Raw genomic sequence first — 16355 nt, 5'->3', positions numbered from 1 at the left:
TGAAAATCATAATGCAATATCTTGATGATTATAGATGAGATTATTTGAAAACAAAATTAAATAATGAATATAAAACATTCAGTACTATGTCTAATTAGAGTACTCAACTATTTAGTATAAATGTAATTATTGTTAGAATTAATCTTTCCTATTCTTGAGGATCTGAGGATTGTATCTTCAAGTTACCATCACAGTTGATAATATTATTGATATGATACATTTGAAAGTCAGAACTCAAATTTCTAGATATGTAGATATAGATGAGGACATAGATATAGATTTAGTTGTTCCTCCATCCCTCCTCCCCTCTCTACCAAGAGGACAAACATTAATCACCTGGAGACAACGTTAGACCCTATCAGCCTCGAGATGCCACCAGAAGAATCTACATAACAAACTTGACTAACTAGCTTTTATCTCTACTTTCAAAGCCTAAAACTGCTTTCCTTTATCCTATTATTTTTCCAAAAATTTATTGTTCTCTCTTATAGATGTCATATGAACTGGAGGTCTAAGTCACCTCGTTGAGTCACTCCTTTCCTCTGGGTATCTCCCATCCCTACATGAGGTATACATGTTAATAAACTTCTGTTTGTTTTTCCTCTTGTTATTCTGTCTTTTATCACATGGTTCTCAGCCAAGAACTCAGACTTTTAGGAATGAAAATGATTTTTTTTTTCCCCTACAGGCTTTAAGGTCAGCTAGCTGCCCCTACCACCCAAGGGGTAAGGCTGGGCTCTGGCAAAACCAGTCTGAAATCTTTACTTCCCTGTCTAGAGGCATTTGTTCCTAGGTAGTCAGAGGAGTTGCATATCAGGAGGATTGTGTGGACAGCTGGCAAAGAAGTGCTTTCCCACCAGCTGAAATGTGACTCCTTCTTGAGGGAAAGATAGCCTTGACGGAAGTAGAGATTCAGAAGTCAGAGCAGGGAGAGAAATAAATTAGACCACTGCTAACATTTGTTAAACTCCTGAATCCAACCAGAAATAAAGTGCCCCACCAATTCCAGACTTGGTCACCTGTCCTGGTACCAATAAATTCCCATCCTTGTGTCTATCAGTTAAGATTGTATTTTCTTTTAATTGCAGCCAAATGCATCTGATCGACATATGGGCATCAACAATTCCATTTTCATAAATAAGCACTGAAGGGGTGAGGAACTTGCTCACAATTAGAGTTAGAGAAACAGAAATTAGAATACACATTGGATTCTCACCAGTAGTCTCTTTCCGCTATGCCATACTGATCGCAACAGCCATTTCCTTCTTGTCCCCCATCCACTCCAAAATATCTGTTTCAACCTGCACAGCCATTATGAGCTAATTGTCAAAATAGCTATTTTTTTCTCAGTCTCATTTGGAACAAATCCATTAAGACTTGAGGACATAATGAAGCATCTTGCCTTTCATAGAATATGGACTAATCTTAAAGCTACAAAATTCAAATGTCTTAGTTGGAAGTGACCCAGAAAGAAATAAATTGAAAATTTTATGTAAGCTTCTTGTTCCCTGTCCAACAATTCGGATACATCAATTTTGAAAACTTCTGTTCGGATAGTTACAGAGGAATACTCCTTGGGGATGAGGAAGAGATCTACTTGAGAAATCTACTACATTTATGTGAAGGCCATTTTCTTTCTAAGAAGATGATCTGTAGAGGAATCTTACTATGAACACTTTAGGGTGAAAATTCCATCTGTGTAAAAGACATAGGTTGAGTGCAGCTGTTAGTAAGAAATGCAAGATAAGCCCCATTTGTTTGTCTGTTTTTCCTTTTAAATAATAATAATAAAACAAAATATTTTGAAAATTTTGAGGCCTCGTACTTTAAAAAAGTTTATACAAAATCTTCCTCTTTCAAAAAATACATATTCTCTGATCTGGTGAAAAAGTGTGCACTGAACAATGACATCAATGGATTTTAAATTTTTATCAGATTTAATACCACTTGCACGGAAAACATTTTTGTGCAGCCCAAAGGACAAAATATAGTATGAGGAAGTTCAAACAAATTGGACACTGAAATATAATTAACACGAAATCATCACTCATTACCTTGTGATAATATGCCATGACATTTGCTGCTGCTTTAATGAATCGAAAGGCCTTAGGGCCTGATTGTTATTAAATTTACATTGAGGTTATTATATCCATATTATGAAATGGCTGGCACTCAACTCCACGTATTTAAAGCCTGGCCAAGGTAGCTATGAGGGATCTTATTTCACACTAAAGCCACAAGAGCTTCCTGCCATTAATAGTCTAAATCATTGGAGTAAAAGGAGATTACAACTACCCGTTAAAGAGATGCCTTTCCTTGTATTGGGCTGTAGCTGCAGAAGAAACACTTAGCTGCTCTGTGCTCTGCAGGAGACCTGTACATGCACTTCAGCCATCTCCTCCAGCCAGCACTTTTGTCTCTTTTCCTGGAGGTCTCAAATTTCCACGTTTCTGTTGCTAAGACATTATTACTTAGGTTTTCAAGGGTATTTCATGCTGTCACACTATTATTGTAATATGGTCGATTGCCACAATCAAATCATAGAAAACATGTATTTAAAACCAGGTAAATGAGACACATAACGAAAAGCATAAGTCTTCATGGTCATGGCTTTAATAAGGGCTAGATGGCGGGAGCAGTCCACCTTGTGTATAAGAAAGAAGTGGGTATAATGAATGCAGAGAATCAGAAAACTAGCAAAAGCAACTAAAAGTAGATCTTTTTTTTTATTATTGCCACACAACAGTAATTCTAAATAATGTCAGCAATGAAACATTCCTCCACCGGGGGTGGGGGGGAAACTTTTGTAGGTTTAAGTTGTAACAAATGCTGATGTTAGTATTAATTTTTAATAATGTGTAAGCTTCAAAGAGTACATTTTATTACCTACCACATATTATATTCAAGAGGGAAGTTAACATAGAGAACTCCTGACGTACCATTGGCTCCTGAACATGCAGACTAAAATATGTGTTTGTTTTTAAGAATAAGAGCTCAATTTCTGATTTCCCATTTTTACAGTTACTGTGCTGTCATTGTTTAACTCAGATCTACTGTTGAAACAAGGAATATATAGTACCACAGGGGCTGTGAACACAAATTGCACCCAAAGAGAGCTTAAGCAACTCCAAAACCTTAGGAACTCTGTAAGGTTTTACCAAGTAGAATAGTAACCCATGATGAATTTTCTAATAAAAATATTTTAGTGTTTTTTTTTTTTATTTCAGAGCTATTTGAAAGATGCTAACATTGATCATGAAAGAAATACATAGAGATTATAGTAATTTCTGGAATTTATTGTAAAATGGGATTTTTAGGAATCTCTATCAAACTTAGCCTTATGTTTAAAATCTTTTCTAAAATGTTTATATCTATTGCTTAATGTGAAAAACATTTTAAAGTTAATAAAAAGTATCCTTTGATCAGTAAGAGAGAAGATAAATGGACAAATCTGATTATACTCTCTTTTGAACATGAACATGCAAAGAAAATCAGTTCTGATGAACTCACTCAACAAGTTTACATAAGTCAAGTCTAAGGAACAGAACTTTTAATGTTACAAGTATTACTTGAACAGACCAATATGTAGGTATTTTTCCCTTTTATATAAAAAATGAATGAATGAGATTAAAATTCTTTATTGTATTGTGTTTCTTTTTTGTACTGGAATATTTTTATTGGCATGATTACATATAAAAGTTCATTAACAGAACACTTCCCCATATGCATTTGTACTACTTTTCATTTAACTTTATGATTATTTCTTAATATAACTTGTATATAGGAGATGGGATGTTAAAAAATGATCCATGTCCTGACATCAAACTCACTAGATACACCCCTGTTCAAGGTGAAGTGGTAGAGAAACAATGGAAATTCTGATTGGTCAGTCACATATGCCTGGTGATGGGAAATAAGTCAAGAGATTACTTGCAGAGAAAAAGTACAACAAAAATTTGACTTCAAGTACAAACAGAATGCAGAATACTAATGTTCTCAGCTTTCCATAGAAATTGCAATGAAAAAATTCTGTTGTGTGGAAGCTTAAAAGAATAGGTAGTAAATGCCCACGGATCAGAAAAAAGACACTGTAAATAAATATCTATGGGAATTTTGGGAATGCACTAGTTTGAGGACAGAATGACTCTTTAAACACTGATAAGTAATAATAAAACAAGAAGCATAAGGAGGAACTAGAAATTATCATTGTTAATTTGACAGAGGCTCAGGGAGATTAATTTGATAATCTAAATAGTACACTAGTTGTTGGTGGCAAAGATAAGATTAAAACTTCTGTTGACCAGTTATATTAAATTCATAAATGAGAACACTCACAGCTTATTTCAAGTCGGATGAAGTCTTTAATGCCAAGGTTTTCTAGGAAAACTCCAGATAAAGCCGTGGTTTTAAAAAAGAAGGAAATGTCAGCACTGAATTCCGCATGGAAGGTAGGAAAGTGGAGGTAAGAGGTTTCTGTATAAAATGATACCGCATTCCAGAAGTGTCCTGCAAATGAAAAAAATCCTGAGTATGGTTCATTGTTTTTGAATGGGGTACAGGAAAGCACTGGGCATGTAGATAATTTTCTAGACTGGGGGACACTGCAGGGAAAAAGGATAAGGGAATAAAACATCTTGTGCTTATGTAAGACAGAGAGAAATCTTCTTTCAATTTAGTACTCACGGTCACCATAGCAACGCAAGGGACCAATTCTCCAAGCAGCTTCTGAGTTTGATCTGTTGGTATCAGTGATAACTATCTGAGTGACAGGCAAGTGGTCTTTGAAGGAAAGAAAGCCAGTATCATTTGTCCTGCAAAACATAAATTTAAGAAAAGAAAGGAGAAAATGTGGATAATCTAGGAATTCTTTAACAAGCCTCCTCTTTTCAAAAGTGATTTGGCTGGTTGCTGCAGGGTTGGGGCAGCAGGGGAATAACAGAGGGCCTTTCATCTCATAGGTATGCGTGAAAGTCTGGGATGCCAATTACAAAACCCATAGCCAGTTTCCAAAAACAAGAGCATTTTACATCTTCCTTAAGTCTTTCCAGAAAAGCAGATAGTTTACAGAGCTTGCTGCTGCTTTTTGTAGCTCACAGACCCCACCTGCCCAATGCAGTGCTGATGGAACATGAAACATTGCCTCTCTTTCCATGAAGAGATCAGCTATCTCAGTAACTAATTTGAAATAAGCATCACAAAGCCACTTTTTAAAATCACTCCAAGGACTTGTTTCAGCCACCTGCCAACAGGTTTTAATCAGTTTAGGATGTTTCTTATCACCTTTTAAGATGGATTGTTGCTTTTTATTTTTTTTCTGTTTTAGAGACCTTTGTAGTTAATGACTCTGGCTTTGTCTCTGTTAATTACGCAATTAGGAAACTGACTAGTCATCCTTTGACAAGAAAGTTAAAAATGAATGGGGTTAAGCTATTCATGTTTTCCTTCTTTTATTTTTAACATCTTTATTGGAGTATAATTGCTTTGCAATGATATGTTAGTTTCTGCTTTATAACAAAGTAAATCAGCTATACATATACATATATCCCCGTATCTCCTCCCTCTTGCGTCTCCTTTTTTTTTTTTGAGTTGTGTTTTTGGACTCATGGTAAGGACACACCATTTTACTGAGAGTAAAAAGGAAATGTAGGTAGGAAACTGACATTGAGTGAATATGCAGTGATCTTGAGCCAGAAGTATACTAGGGGAAAAGTAACACACCTATGCAGTGGGTACCATTATTTCTATTACAAATGAGGAAACTGAGGCTAAGAGATATGAGATAACTTGTCTATGGCCACAGGGTAGAAGGGGCAGGGGTCTAGTCACTTGGTGTCTATCTCAGCCCTAAATTTAACAAGTATGCCATAAATATATGTTAATCTGAGCTGAAATGAATTATATAAGGCAGTCTGATAATTGCACGTGGGTGGGTTGGACTGTTCAGCCACACAGCCTCAAGTAAGCACAGGATGGATCATCTTGTCTGTTCCTGGGAACTGGGAGACACAGCACCAAGCCACAACAATCAAGGCAAGGTATACGATGTAGCAATTTGTTAATGAGAACACAGAGGAGCTAATTCATATTGGTTCTCTCTCTGTAGACACAAAGACATCAACACAACACTCAAAAAACACTCAAAATCAACATTATATTTCAGCATCCTTTGCATATTATTTACAGCTCTGAGACTAAAGACAAAGAAAAAATGTGTCAAATTTTGAATTAAGGATGCATGGCAAGGTTCAAGTAGTGTGATGAAGTGCTTTAAGGACATAGATTTAGAAGCACACAGATTTGTTCTGAAATCCCGGATCTCCAGTTTCCACCTGCATTAGCTTGGGCAAATTATTTTATTTCTGAGATTCCACAGTATCCTCAGTTGAAAAATGGAGGTAATGCCCATATCACAGAGTTATAGAGAGAATTAAATGATATGATATAGTCACAGTGCCTAATCTATGGTAAATGCTCAAAAAATAGTAGTGTTAACACTCATTTGAGTTCCCATTTTTGCCCCTGAATCACTGCAGCCTCAGGCAAGTCAATTTATCTTTTCATACATCAAGCTATGATTCTGTATTGGAGGTTTCCACACTGTAGAAAATTAAATGTTAAGATTAGACATACAACTCCTGAGATCTGTAGAAAAACGCACTAATTCATCTTGGTTATAATCAAATCAAATATTCACCTGTACGTATACCCTTACAAGTCTGTTCACCCAAAATGTAAAGAAATGCACTATCCACTGTCTGTAATTTGAGTACCTGTATTTAGAGGCCAATCAAAGGATCTGGAATAAGATTCTTGTGTCTATTTGAAAGCACATCTATGAATGTCACATATACACAGAATAAAATTAGAATCTTCATGTTCTAATATTTTTTCAAGCAGACATTGCAAAGCAAGTTTCAAGTAACCAAAGTGGAATAAAGATCAAACTCCTGTAGAAACTCTACATTACTATAGGATTTTATTTCTCCCTAATTCTTCTTTCATTTTCAAGGTGAAAATGGTAGATTCTGAAGTCTGTCCAGCAGTGTCAAGCACTGTCTCCCTCATACACTATGGCATCTTGCCTGTATCAATTTGATGTCCTGGCACCAAAGTGTTGGAATATACAAAATTGCTCCAAGAATAAAAATCTCTTCCAAATAACAGAGAAAAAGAACTTCATATTTAGTTTGATGATGCAGAGCATATTACCAAAAATACTTTTTATATAAAATCTAAAAATCTCTCCAAAGTTGTTTAATGTGGTAGAAACAAACTCAAATGCCTACAGGGTCAAGGAAAGTAATAAAAATGAATGAAGCCAGCTTTGTGTTAGGTGATAAATGGGACATGACAAACAGCTTCAGTGTCAGGGAGAAAGAGAGAGAGAGAAAGAACAAGAGGAAGATTGGGAGGAAGTAGTATTCTGTCTATAGGAGACGGTGATAGTCATTCCTAACAGGTAATTATGCTCTTCATGAATGTAGGACCAGTGGGCCAGACTGGAATATCAACGTAAAATTTCTCAATTTTTCAAATCATAGAAATGGATTTAAAATTCTTAAAAAAAAAAAAAAGTATTGTGGGAATCAACACTGCAATAAAACTGACCAATAAAACACAGGTGGGCTTCCCTGGTGGCCCAGTGGTTGAGAGTCCGCCTGCCAATTCAGGGGACACGGGTTAGTGTCCTGGTCCGGGAAGATCCCACGTGCTGTGGAGCGGCTGGGCCCGTGAGCCATGGCTGCTGAGCCTGCGCGTCCGGAGCCTGTGCTCCGCAATGGGAGAGGCCACAACAGTGAGAGGCCCATGTACCGCAAAACAAACAAAAAAACAAAAAACAAACAAACAAACAAAAAAACACAGGTGAGGGCTGTGTTCAGCCTACAGGCCACCTGGGCATCAAGAGACTTTGCAAGTTCATTCATGCTCTTAGCATCACAGTGAGAATAGTGTTTGGATTTAATTCAATGTGTGAACGACAAGGCTGATTCAAACATTTCGAAGTATTAATGGGTAGAATATTTGGGGGGTGGCATAAAAAATGATACAAACTGCAGCTGTAGAGTTGATGTTCTACACACGAAGTTGTTTTCCTTTGGCTTCTGTATGAACTTGTCTTCTCAAGGGCAAACACTTTACAGACTTTGTCTTCCTTTGGAAGAATATACAAGACTCTTCCTAAAGGCACAGGGTGCTTATGTACTTTATAAGTACAAAAATGATTGTGTTGTAGTGGGAAAGAATTGTCATTAGGCCAGACGGACCTAGCTTAAAACATGTGCCTCAACACACGGGTTGTACGATGTCATGAGGTCAGCCTGGGACTCAGTTTCCTAATCTCTTAAATGGGGATAATAATACTAATTCGATGTTGTTGTATAAATCAAAGTAGATAATGTATATAAAACTTAACATGTTGATTAACACATAGTAAGGATTCAATAAATAGCTATTGAAATTCCCAGTCAAGTGTGAAAAAAAAATGTAAAACACAAAGAATTTTTGAAAGGAAAATAAGAAAAAAGTGCCCTACTGTTGGCCAGCCAAAGATCCCAGCTTATGGAAGCTTGAAGGGCACAAAGAATAGATAACAGACACATGGTCCTCAAGAAACACATGTGACCTAATGATAAAACATGCACATTAAGGAAAAGACTCAAATATTCTCAAGAGAAAAAGTATGGCACAGAATTAGCCAATGTGGTCTCCTCTTCAGGTTTTTCTATCTGAAACTAGGGACTTTACCAAAATCAGGTTTGCAGAGCAGAACAGGGGCTACTGATTTCTTTAGTGTATCATTAAAGTGCAGTGAAAACTCATATACTGCTTTGTTTTTCTTTTTCTGTCAGCCAGTTTTTGGTTAACTGCTGCAATTCTTTTTATAGCATCATTTGGGTGACTGAGCTTATTAAGAGAGATTTTTTTTTCCTTTTTATATTCTTCTCTCTTTCAGTCACCCAAAAGTAACATATAACACGTTATTGATAAGGAAGATAAACCTAGAAAATTATGCAAAGAACTCAAGACCTCAGGTCCCTTGGAAGCCCTTGTGTGACTCTGAATGAATTATTCTCAGGAAACTCTGCATACCTTTCTGTTGAGTGGGAGACATGAAGCCCTCCATTTGCTGTGGCTGCAAAAGAGGTATAGCCAGGATGAGGCCCATAAACAGCTCTGCAAGTCTAAATGCCATATCAATGCTTGACAGTAATTCTATCTTAACTTTAGTTAAGGCATTATTTCCCTTTTGTCTTCCTTATTGAGACTTAAAAAAAAAAAAGAAGAACCTAAGGGATTAGATGACAAGAAGCTCACAACAAGCTCAAGGGTCACTTGGTTGACAAAATAGCAAGTGCAAACGTTGACTGTGGTCACATAGACAAGTCCACACCAGAGGATAATATCCCTTTAGCTGCGCCCCACACTGACCAGGACATATCTGGAGTCTTGATTTCAGTCCCTAGTATAAGAAACATGAGGGACAAAACAAGATGATGTTGGCATATATTTAACATTTTCAGAAACTACATTTCTTCTGTAAATACTTTAAGAAAACTGAAGCCATAGGGCTCTTCTCAAATAGGTGTGAGAAAACAAAATCTGGTCTTAGTATATGAATACAGCCAAAGTTTACCCAATACTACTTTATTGTTAAGAAATGTAAACGGCCCTCCGGATTTTACGAGTATAAAACTGATTTTAAAGAGTACTAGCAAGGATGAAGGTTTTTGTAGACATCATTGGAATTAACCTGTTCTGGATAGGAAAGAAAGAAAGAAACATTCAGTAGTGCCATAAAAGCTCTTCACAGAAAGTCTGCATTTTTTCTTCTCTCTCACCCTCCTCCCAGACCTACCAAAATTGACCTCTTCTCCTTCCAGCCCCCTGAAACTTCAGAGAATCGCTCGTTTCCACAGAATGGAAATGCCAGTCCCTAACTTACTCCACGATGCTGCAGCATTTTAGAGTGCTGCCTTCTTTCCTGTTACACACACACACACTCACGTGCATTTTCTGAGGAATACATATTCATTCAACTGCCTATGAAAGATCTCCTTTGGACATCAATCGTCAACCCTTAACTAATATGCTCAACTCCCCTCCACTGGTCACTTCCCCAGGGATCGGCCACCCTACTTGTTACTCAGTTCTGTCAATGCCTTGGTCCCAGGCTCTCAGCTGCTGAGGCCGTACACCTGCGGATCTTCATTTCTCCTCTTATCCTCACTTCCTCCTTCATTCTTGACCGACAACTTCCACCAAACTCCCCAACTTTAGGTCTCTGTTCAGCTGCACTATCCTCATCCTCCTGGCCTCAGTTTTACTCTGAGGCCCAGAGTCAGACTGGGTCTGGGAGATAGTCACCTGACCTGCCCCCTACTTTTCCTCGCTCTGCCCCCTCCCTCCCTCTCACTCATGTCCACACCTCCAGAAACATACTCACACATGTGGACCACAAGATGTACTTTATTGCTTCAAACCTTGTAAAGAAGTCTCTATCTCTTACAGGTAGGGTCCAAATTCCAAAATATTTAACATATTAGAGTAGAAAATAAAATGCAATTTAAAGCCACCCTTGCCTTTTACTGGAGGAGTTCTTCCTAAAGAAAAAGATCCACATGTTAGAGGCCCTGCTTGGGTGTGAGGCTGCTATTCTTAAACTTACTGATGGCTCTGGGGTTCGGCTGAGCATCTCACAGCTCAGGACCTGAGGATGGGAGCCACCTCTTGCCTTTCCCTGGCCAGGTGAGCACACGAATAGAGTTTTACACCTGATCTTGTTTCACCCTCGGAACAGCCCTATAATGGAGTTATAACATCGCCTGTCTTGTACAGCAGAGGCAACAGAGGTTGAGAGAGGAGGTACAACTTCTCAGAGGTCACTGTTGGCAAGTGGAGAGGCTAGGGTTGGAAGCAAAACTTTTGCCATAACCGGTGTGCTCTCCTGTTCCCCAGGCCTCGTCTGGCTCCTGCAGAGAGCGGCTCTCTCGTGAGTGGAAACTGCGTTTCCCACATTTGTCTACATCTTCTCCAGGCAGGGCTGGAATAACCTGGCCCTGAGTCCTTGAGTTGTCCTTGTGGGTTTCGGGCTGACTCTCCCCATTCCATTCACACAGGCTTTCTCCACACGAGATACACTTTGATTAGGTTTCAGTTGACTAATTTGCAATGTTCTCTGAGATTATACATAGGTCACCTTGACAGGAATTCTGGGAGTCCACAAACTCTTCGGTGACACACTTAACAAGCAGTCTCCTGGTTGAGTTCCATGGAGGCAGAAACACTCCAACCATGACATGGTGAGTTTTACCAGTGAACTTTCAGAGGGCAGCACCATTTTGGGGAGAAGGGTCTTCAGTGCTCTTTCCTAGTCTTACCTAGAGTGTGATGGCTGAAGGATATATTTGATTGCTTTGGTATGCTAGTTAGTTATCTTATGCATTTTATTGCATAAGATAGAAATTAGTTTAACTTCTATAAGTCAATATTGCCTCATAGTTCATTTAAGATACTGTAAAAATAAAGAAAATAATAATAAAAATGATGACTAACACATTTTTGAGAACTAAATACCTGGCACATCTGTTAGACGAGCAAATTAATGCCAACTTAGCCAGCACTCCCCAGAGATAGGCATTCTTTCTCTCTTTTTGGTTTTATTTTTCTTTTCTTAAATCAAACAAGAGCCTGAAGCTCAGAGAGGCTAAATGACAGTCACTAAGTGAGAAATACAGGATTTGATCATCCCAGTACATCATATGATATCACATAGAGGTCAATTATATTTTACATCCAGAAAATGAGGGTGCAGCCAGAATAAGTAGCCACAATTGTGTGTGTTCTGCGTGTATTACATGTATTACGTCATGATATTTTCACTAAAAATCTAGAAGGCAGATTTGCAAAGGAGATAAAACTGTTTCTCCTCCTTCTTCTTCTTAATGATGAAGACTCTACTTTTTGAAAATAATGCAGAGAATGTATTTATTTGTAGGTAGCTGAAAGTGTTGCCATGGATCTCAGAGCAGGACCAGGCGTGATAGAAATGACAAACACTGAGAGGAAGAACGGAAGGGGAATACAACATCACCAGGGTCCTGTCAGAGCTGTCCACACCTGCTGAAGGGTTCCAGCAATTACAACTCTCCTGAGTCAAAGGAGGTTGTAATTAACGTCTTCCTGTGTGGCTCTGTTTCGACCCCCAGTGAGTTCTGTGGTGAAGCCACTTGCTCAAAGAGACTATAATTTCACCCCAGATTCAGGGAGACCAGTTCTGAACTGACTCCCTTGTGGTCTATATAAAATCCTAAGTCCCTTCAACAATTTGGCCACATTCATCAAAATAGAAAAGTGGATGATTTAACAATTCTAAGCCAGAAATCTATGCGATAGAAATAATAACTTTAAAAATGAAAGTATGTCAAGATTCAAAAATGTTCATTGCAATATTTTTTTCTAATACTAAAACATCATTTAAAAATAAAATTTTTAGGGCTTCCCTGGTGGCACAGTGGTTGAGAGTCCGCCTGCCGATGCAGGGGACAAGGGTTCGTGCCCCGGTCCGGGAAGATCCCACATGCCACGGAGTGGCTGGGCCCGTGAGCCATGGCCGCTGAGCCTAAGCGTCTGGAGCCTGTGCTCCGCAATGGGAGAGGCCACAACAGTGAGAGGCCCACATACCACAAAAAAATAAATAAACAAAGTAAAAATAAAATGTTTATTATTTTATGATAAACTGTAAGTTATGATACAACTCACTTTTCAGCCATTAAAATGGACAGGAGGCATTCCTGTTTATGCTTATTTAATGATGCCAAGTCAAAGCTCTTCAAGACATAGTTCATGTAGAAAAACAAGCTGCAGATAACATTTAATACAATCTCACATTTCGTAAAAACTGAATGAACTTTCATATTAATAAATATGGTATGTGCATAGGAAGATATTTATATGTAGATGTGCCCTACACGCCCCACTATTATCTCTAGGTATAAAATTTTACATGTTGGGTGGAAGTAAGAGGATACGAAGTGATAGTGAGGAAGGAGCTTCCTTTTTATTTAATATTTCTGAAATATTTGAATTTTTTATAATAATAATAGGACATATTTATTTTGTAATAAAAAACTCCTAAATTTTAAAAATCAGGATAAATTATTCTCCTTGGGCATTGTTAAATATAGATACCTCGGTCAGATAAATCAGAACTGAGAGCTGTAAGCAAACTTAAATAGCAGACAAAAAGGTAAGCAGCTCCTCTAATTTGGTCCTGAGTAAGAACTACTATTAGGTGAGTAATGCTACTTAGTGGCAAGTAGGCATATTAAAATAGAAGCCAACATCTCATTGCATTCTTAAGTCAAATGATAATATTTTTGGTATACAATTGCCGAAATCAAAATGTTGTATAAAATATACTAAAGAAATGCAAACTTTTAATCTTGATATTGACTTTGAGTCCTATCTATTTCTGCTACTCATGATTTTGCAATTACCCAAAATGTGTAATGTGACTTTACAGACAACTTAGAGATAATAAAGTTGTACAGCTTGACAGGTAACTGAGGCAACTGAAGCCTCAGTCTATATTTGTGTTTCCTATAATCATAAAAAAAAGAGTATTTCATAGCTATGTTTTGTCTTCCGGAACCAATAGGTCTTAAATTGCTTATTGGAAATTTTCCAAATAGACGACAGGATGGTGGCATCATTGAACAAAAAGCACAAAAACAGTCCTTAATGCTACCCTTGGTGAAGTATTAACTATTTTACTCCATCTAGAATTCTGTAAGATAATGATGTGATATGTTAGTTTTAAATGATCAAACCCTGGTTAGAAGTTGTGCTTTCCCATTTTTGTATGGTTCCTTTTTGCTTTTCCTTGAGTGTGTGATGCCTTCTATCATGTTCTATCAGATGTACCACAAAACACTCTATCTAAAAACAATCTGAGGAGCTTCCCTGGTGGTGCAATGGTTAGGAATCTGCCTGCCAACGCAGGGGACACGAGTTCGAGCCCTGCTCCGGGAAGATCCCACATGCCACGGAGCAATGATCCCACATGCCCGTGCACCACAATTACTGAGCCTGCGCTCTAGAGCCCACAAGCTACAGTTACTGAGCCTGCGCTCTAGAGCCTGGGAGCCACAACTACTGAGCCCACGTGCTGCAACTACTGAAGCCTGCACACCTAGACCCCGTGCTCTGAAACAAGAGAAGCCACCGCAATGAGAAGCCCGTGCACGGCAATGAAGAATAGCCCCCAATCGCTGCAACTAGAGAAAGCCTGCACGCAGCAACAAAGACCCAACACAACCAAAATAAACAAACAAACAAATAAATAAATAAAATAAAATAAAAACAATCCGAAACCCAGTCGTGGGATTGTTAGTGTAAACCAGTCAGTATCAAGTTGCCCCAGGATACATACTTTAAGTGACAATTTAAGGAATAAAACAGCAGAACATACCTAGCAAGGGGAGGGCATATTTTTCTAGGAAGAGAGTATGGGGAGAAAGGAAAAAAAAATCATTCATTCATTCACTGAGATGTTAATGTATGAAGAACCTACTACTGCCAAACATATTCTTTCCAACCCAAGGCTCTGGCTCTGACTACACTGCTAGATGCATGTGGAATTCGGGGACTGAGTGAGTAAAAATCCAGATAAAGCCTTCCTAATCTCTACATGGAATAGCTCATAAATAACATTCATGAATAAAAAATTGCCACCAGGGCTTCCCTGGTGGCGCAGTGGTTGAGAGTCCGCCTGCCAATGCAGGGGACATGGGTTTGTGCCCCGGTCCAGGAAGATCCCACATGTCGCGGAGCGGCTGGGCCCGTGAGCCATGGCCGCTGAGCCTGCGCGTCCGGAGCCTGTGCTCCGCAACGGGAGAGGCCACAGCAGTGAGACGCCCGCGTACTGACAAAAAAAAAAAAAAAAAAAAAAATTGCCACCAGTTGAGATTGTACAATATAATTTTTTTTTTAAAATAAGAGATAGAGCCTTTCTTTTCTTTCAGGATTCAGAATTCCTGCCCCATTTAGGACACTACCGAGTCTGAAGCATCCTCACTGCACTAAGTGTGGAGATCCCAGAGGTGGAGATTTTGGGGAAATCAAAGGATGCCTGAGAGAGCAAAGAATATCCTACGTGAGGAAACAGCAAAACTCTAAGCTCTTGGATGTAACCAGCATCTTCTTCCTAAAGGCAATTGTCTCATTAAGTCTCCAGGGAAAGGAGTGAAGGGCCCTTGTGAAGGTCAAGGTCCTGGGGCTGGCTTAGACATGTCTTTACAAACAGAACAGCTCAAGACAAATGTTTAAAAAGATAACTTTGGGAGCAGCGTGATCACTTCTAGATACACTTTGATTAGCCGGGAGAAAATCAACCTGCAGCAAAAAGTTGAGGTTAAATTTTGAGTAAATATTTCTGGGGAGATAATAAAAGGTGGGTACCAGCCAACAATGCAGTGAATATCAGTTAATTCTAGAATCACCATGGCCCAATGTACCAAACGACAGAGAGGTAAAAATATATTTAACAGGAGTCTTTCACCCATCTTTCACTCATGGCTTAGCACCATTTATTAAACAATTTCTTTGTGGCAGAGAAGTAGACTCCAGGGCTAAAGAGTAGTTTGAAGCTCCAGGATTCCACATGCTGAGAAAAAAAAGAAATCCCTTAAATATCCTGCTTAAAAAAAAAAACAACAACAAGAACAATAAGTTTCCTTTTTTGGATGATCAGATAACCAGAATTTAAACTTTATACCATTTCCTCCTTCTGTTCTGTGCCATGTCGCTTCATACAAGGGTGAAGTAAGGGCAAGAGGCAAAGAACAGAGTTACTAAAACTCACATAAAAATGTCTATACTTGCTTATGAATAAATAAAAGAATGTCCTGCTGTTAGAAAAGAGAGCTTCACCTTAGCTCTACCTGGTTGTCTGGATGAGAAAACTTTTCATCCGGGCCATGGGCCATCATGAAGAGGCACACCTTGGACCATCTCTCTGGCTTCTCCTCACCACCCAACCATCTTTTTATCCCTCTACCACCATCCTTTGTGTCCCATTTTGTACCCCTCTACCCAGATGACTGTTGTTCCACCCCTCACACAGCCCAACCCTCTCCTGTGTGATCCCCAGGCTTGGAGCTGTCGCCAGTTTCCTTTCTTGTTCTCAGCAGCCCATCCATCTGACGTGGTTAAATCAGAGAACACCTGATTGGGGGGATGTCTATAGGCTTAATCATTATGTTGACGAGAAGTTCCTTTGCAAACAATCATTTACTGTGAGATTGTTTTTCATGACAAGTTTTCTTATTTGTCTTTTTTTTTTTCCTGTTTAGTTC

The 16355-nt window shown here is 38.6% G+C and overlaps 1 protein-coding gene across 2 annotated transcripts in view; it reads right to left on the bottom strand.

Moving 5' to 3' along the window:
- CNTNAP5 (contactin associated protein family member 5) overlaps positions 1-16355 on the bottom strand; it is an 877416-nt gene that overhangs the window by 137296 nt on the left and 723765 nt on the right. For both annotated transcript variants that reach the window (XM_033860287.2, XM_019931771.3), the window contains exons 15-16: positions 4684-4811; positions 4336-4506 (exon numbers count right to left, since the gene is read on the bottom strand). In XM_033860287.2, the coding sequence (XP_033716178.1) occupies positions 4336-4506; positions 4684-4811 (299 nt within the window). The remainder of the gene's footprint in view (positions 1-4335; positions 4507-4683; positions 4812-16355) is intronic.

The sequence above is a fragment of the Tursiops truncatus genome, chromosome 7, assembly GCF_011762595.2.
Source record: "Tursiops truncatus isolate mTurTru1 chromosome 7, mTurTru1.mat.Y, whole genome shotgun sequence".
Taxonomy (NCBI): Eukaryota; Metazoa; Chordata; class Mammalia; order Artiodactyla; family Delphinidae; genus Tursiops; species Tursiops truncatus.
Note: the sequence above shows the minus strand (reverse complement) of the source record. Positions and strands in the feature narration are given on the sequence as shown.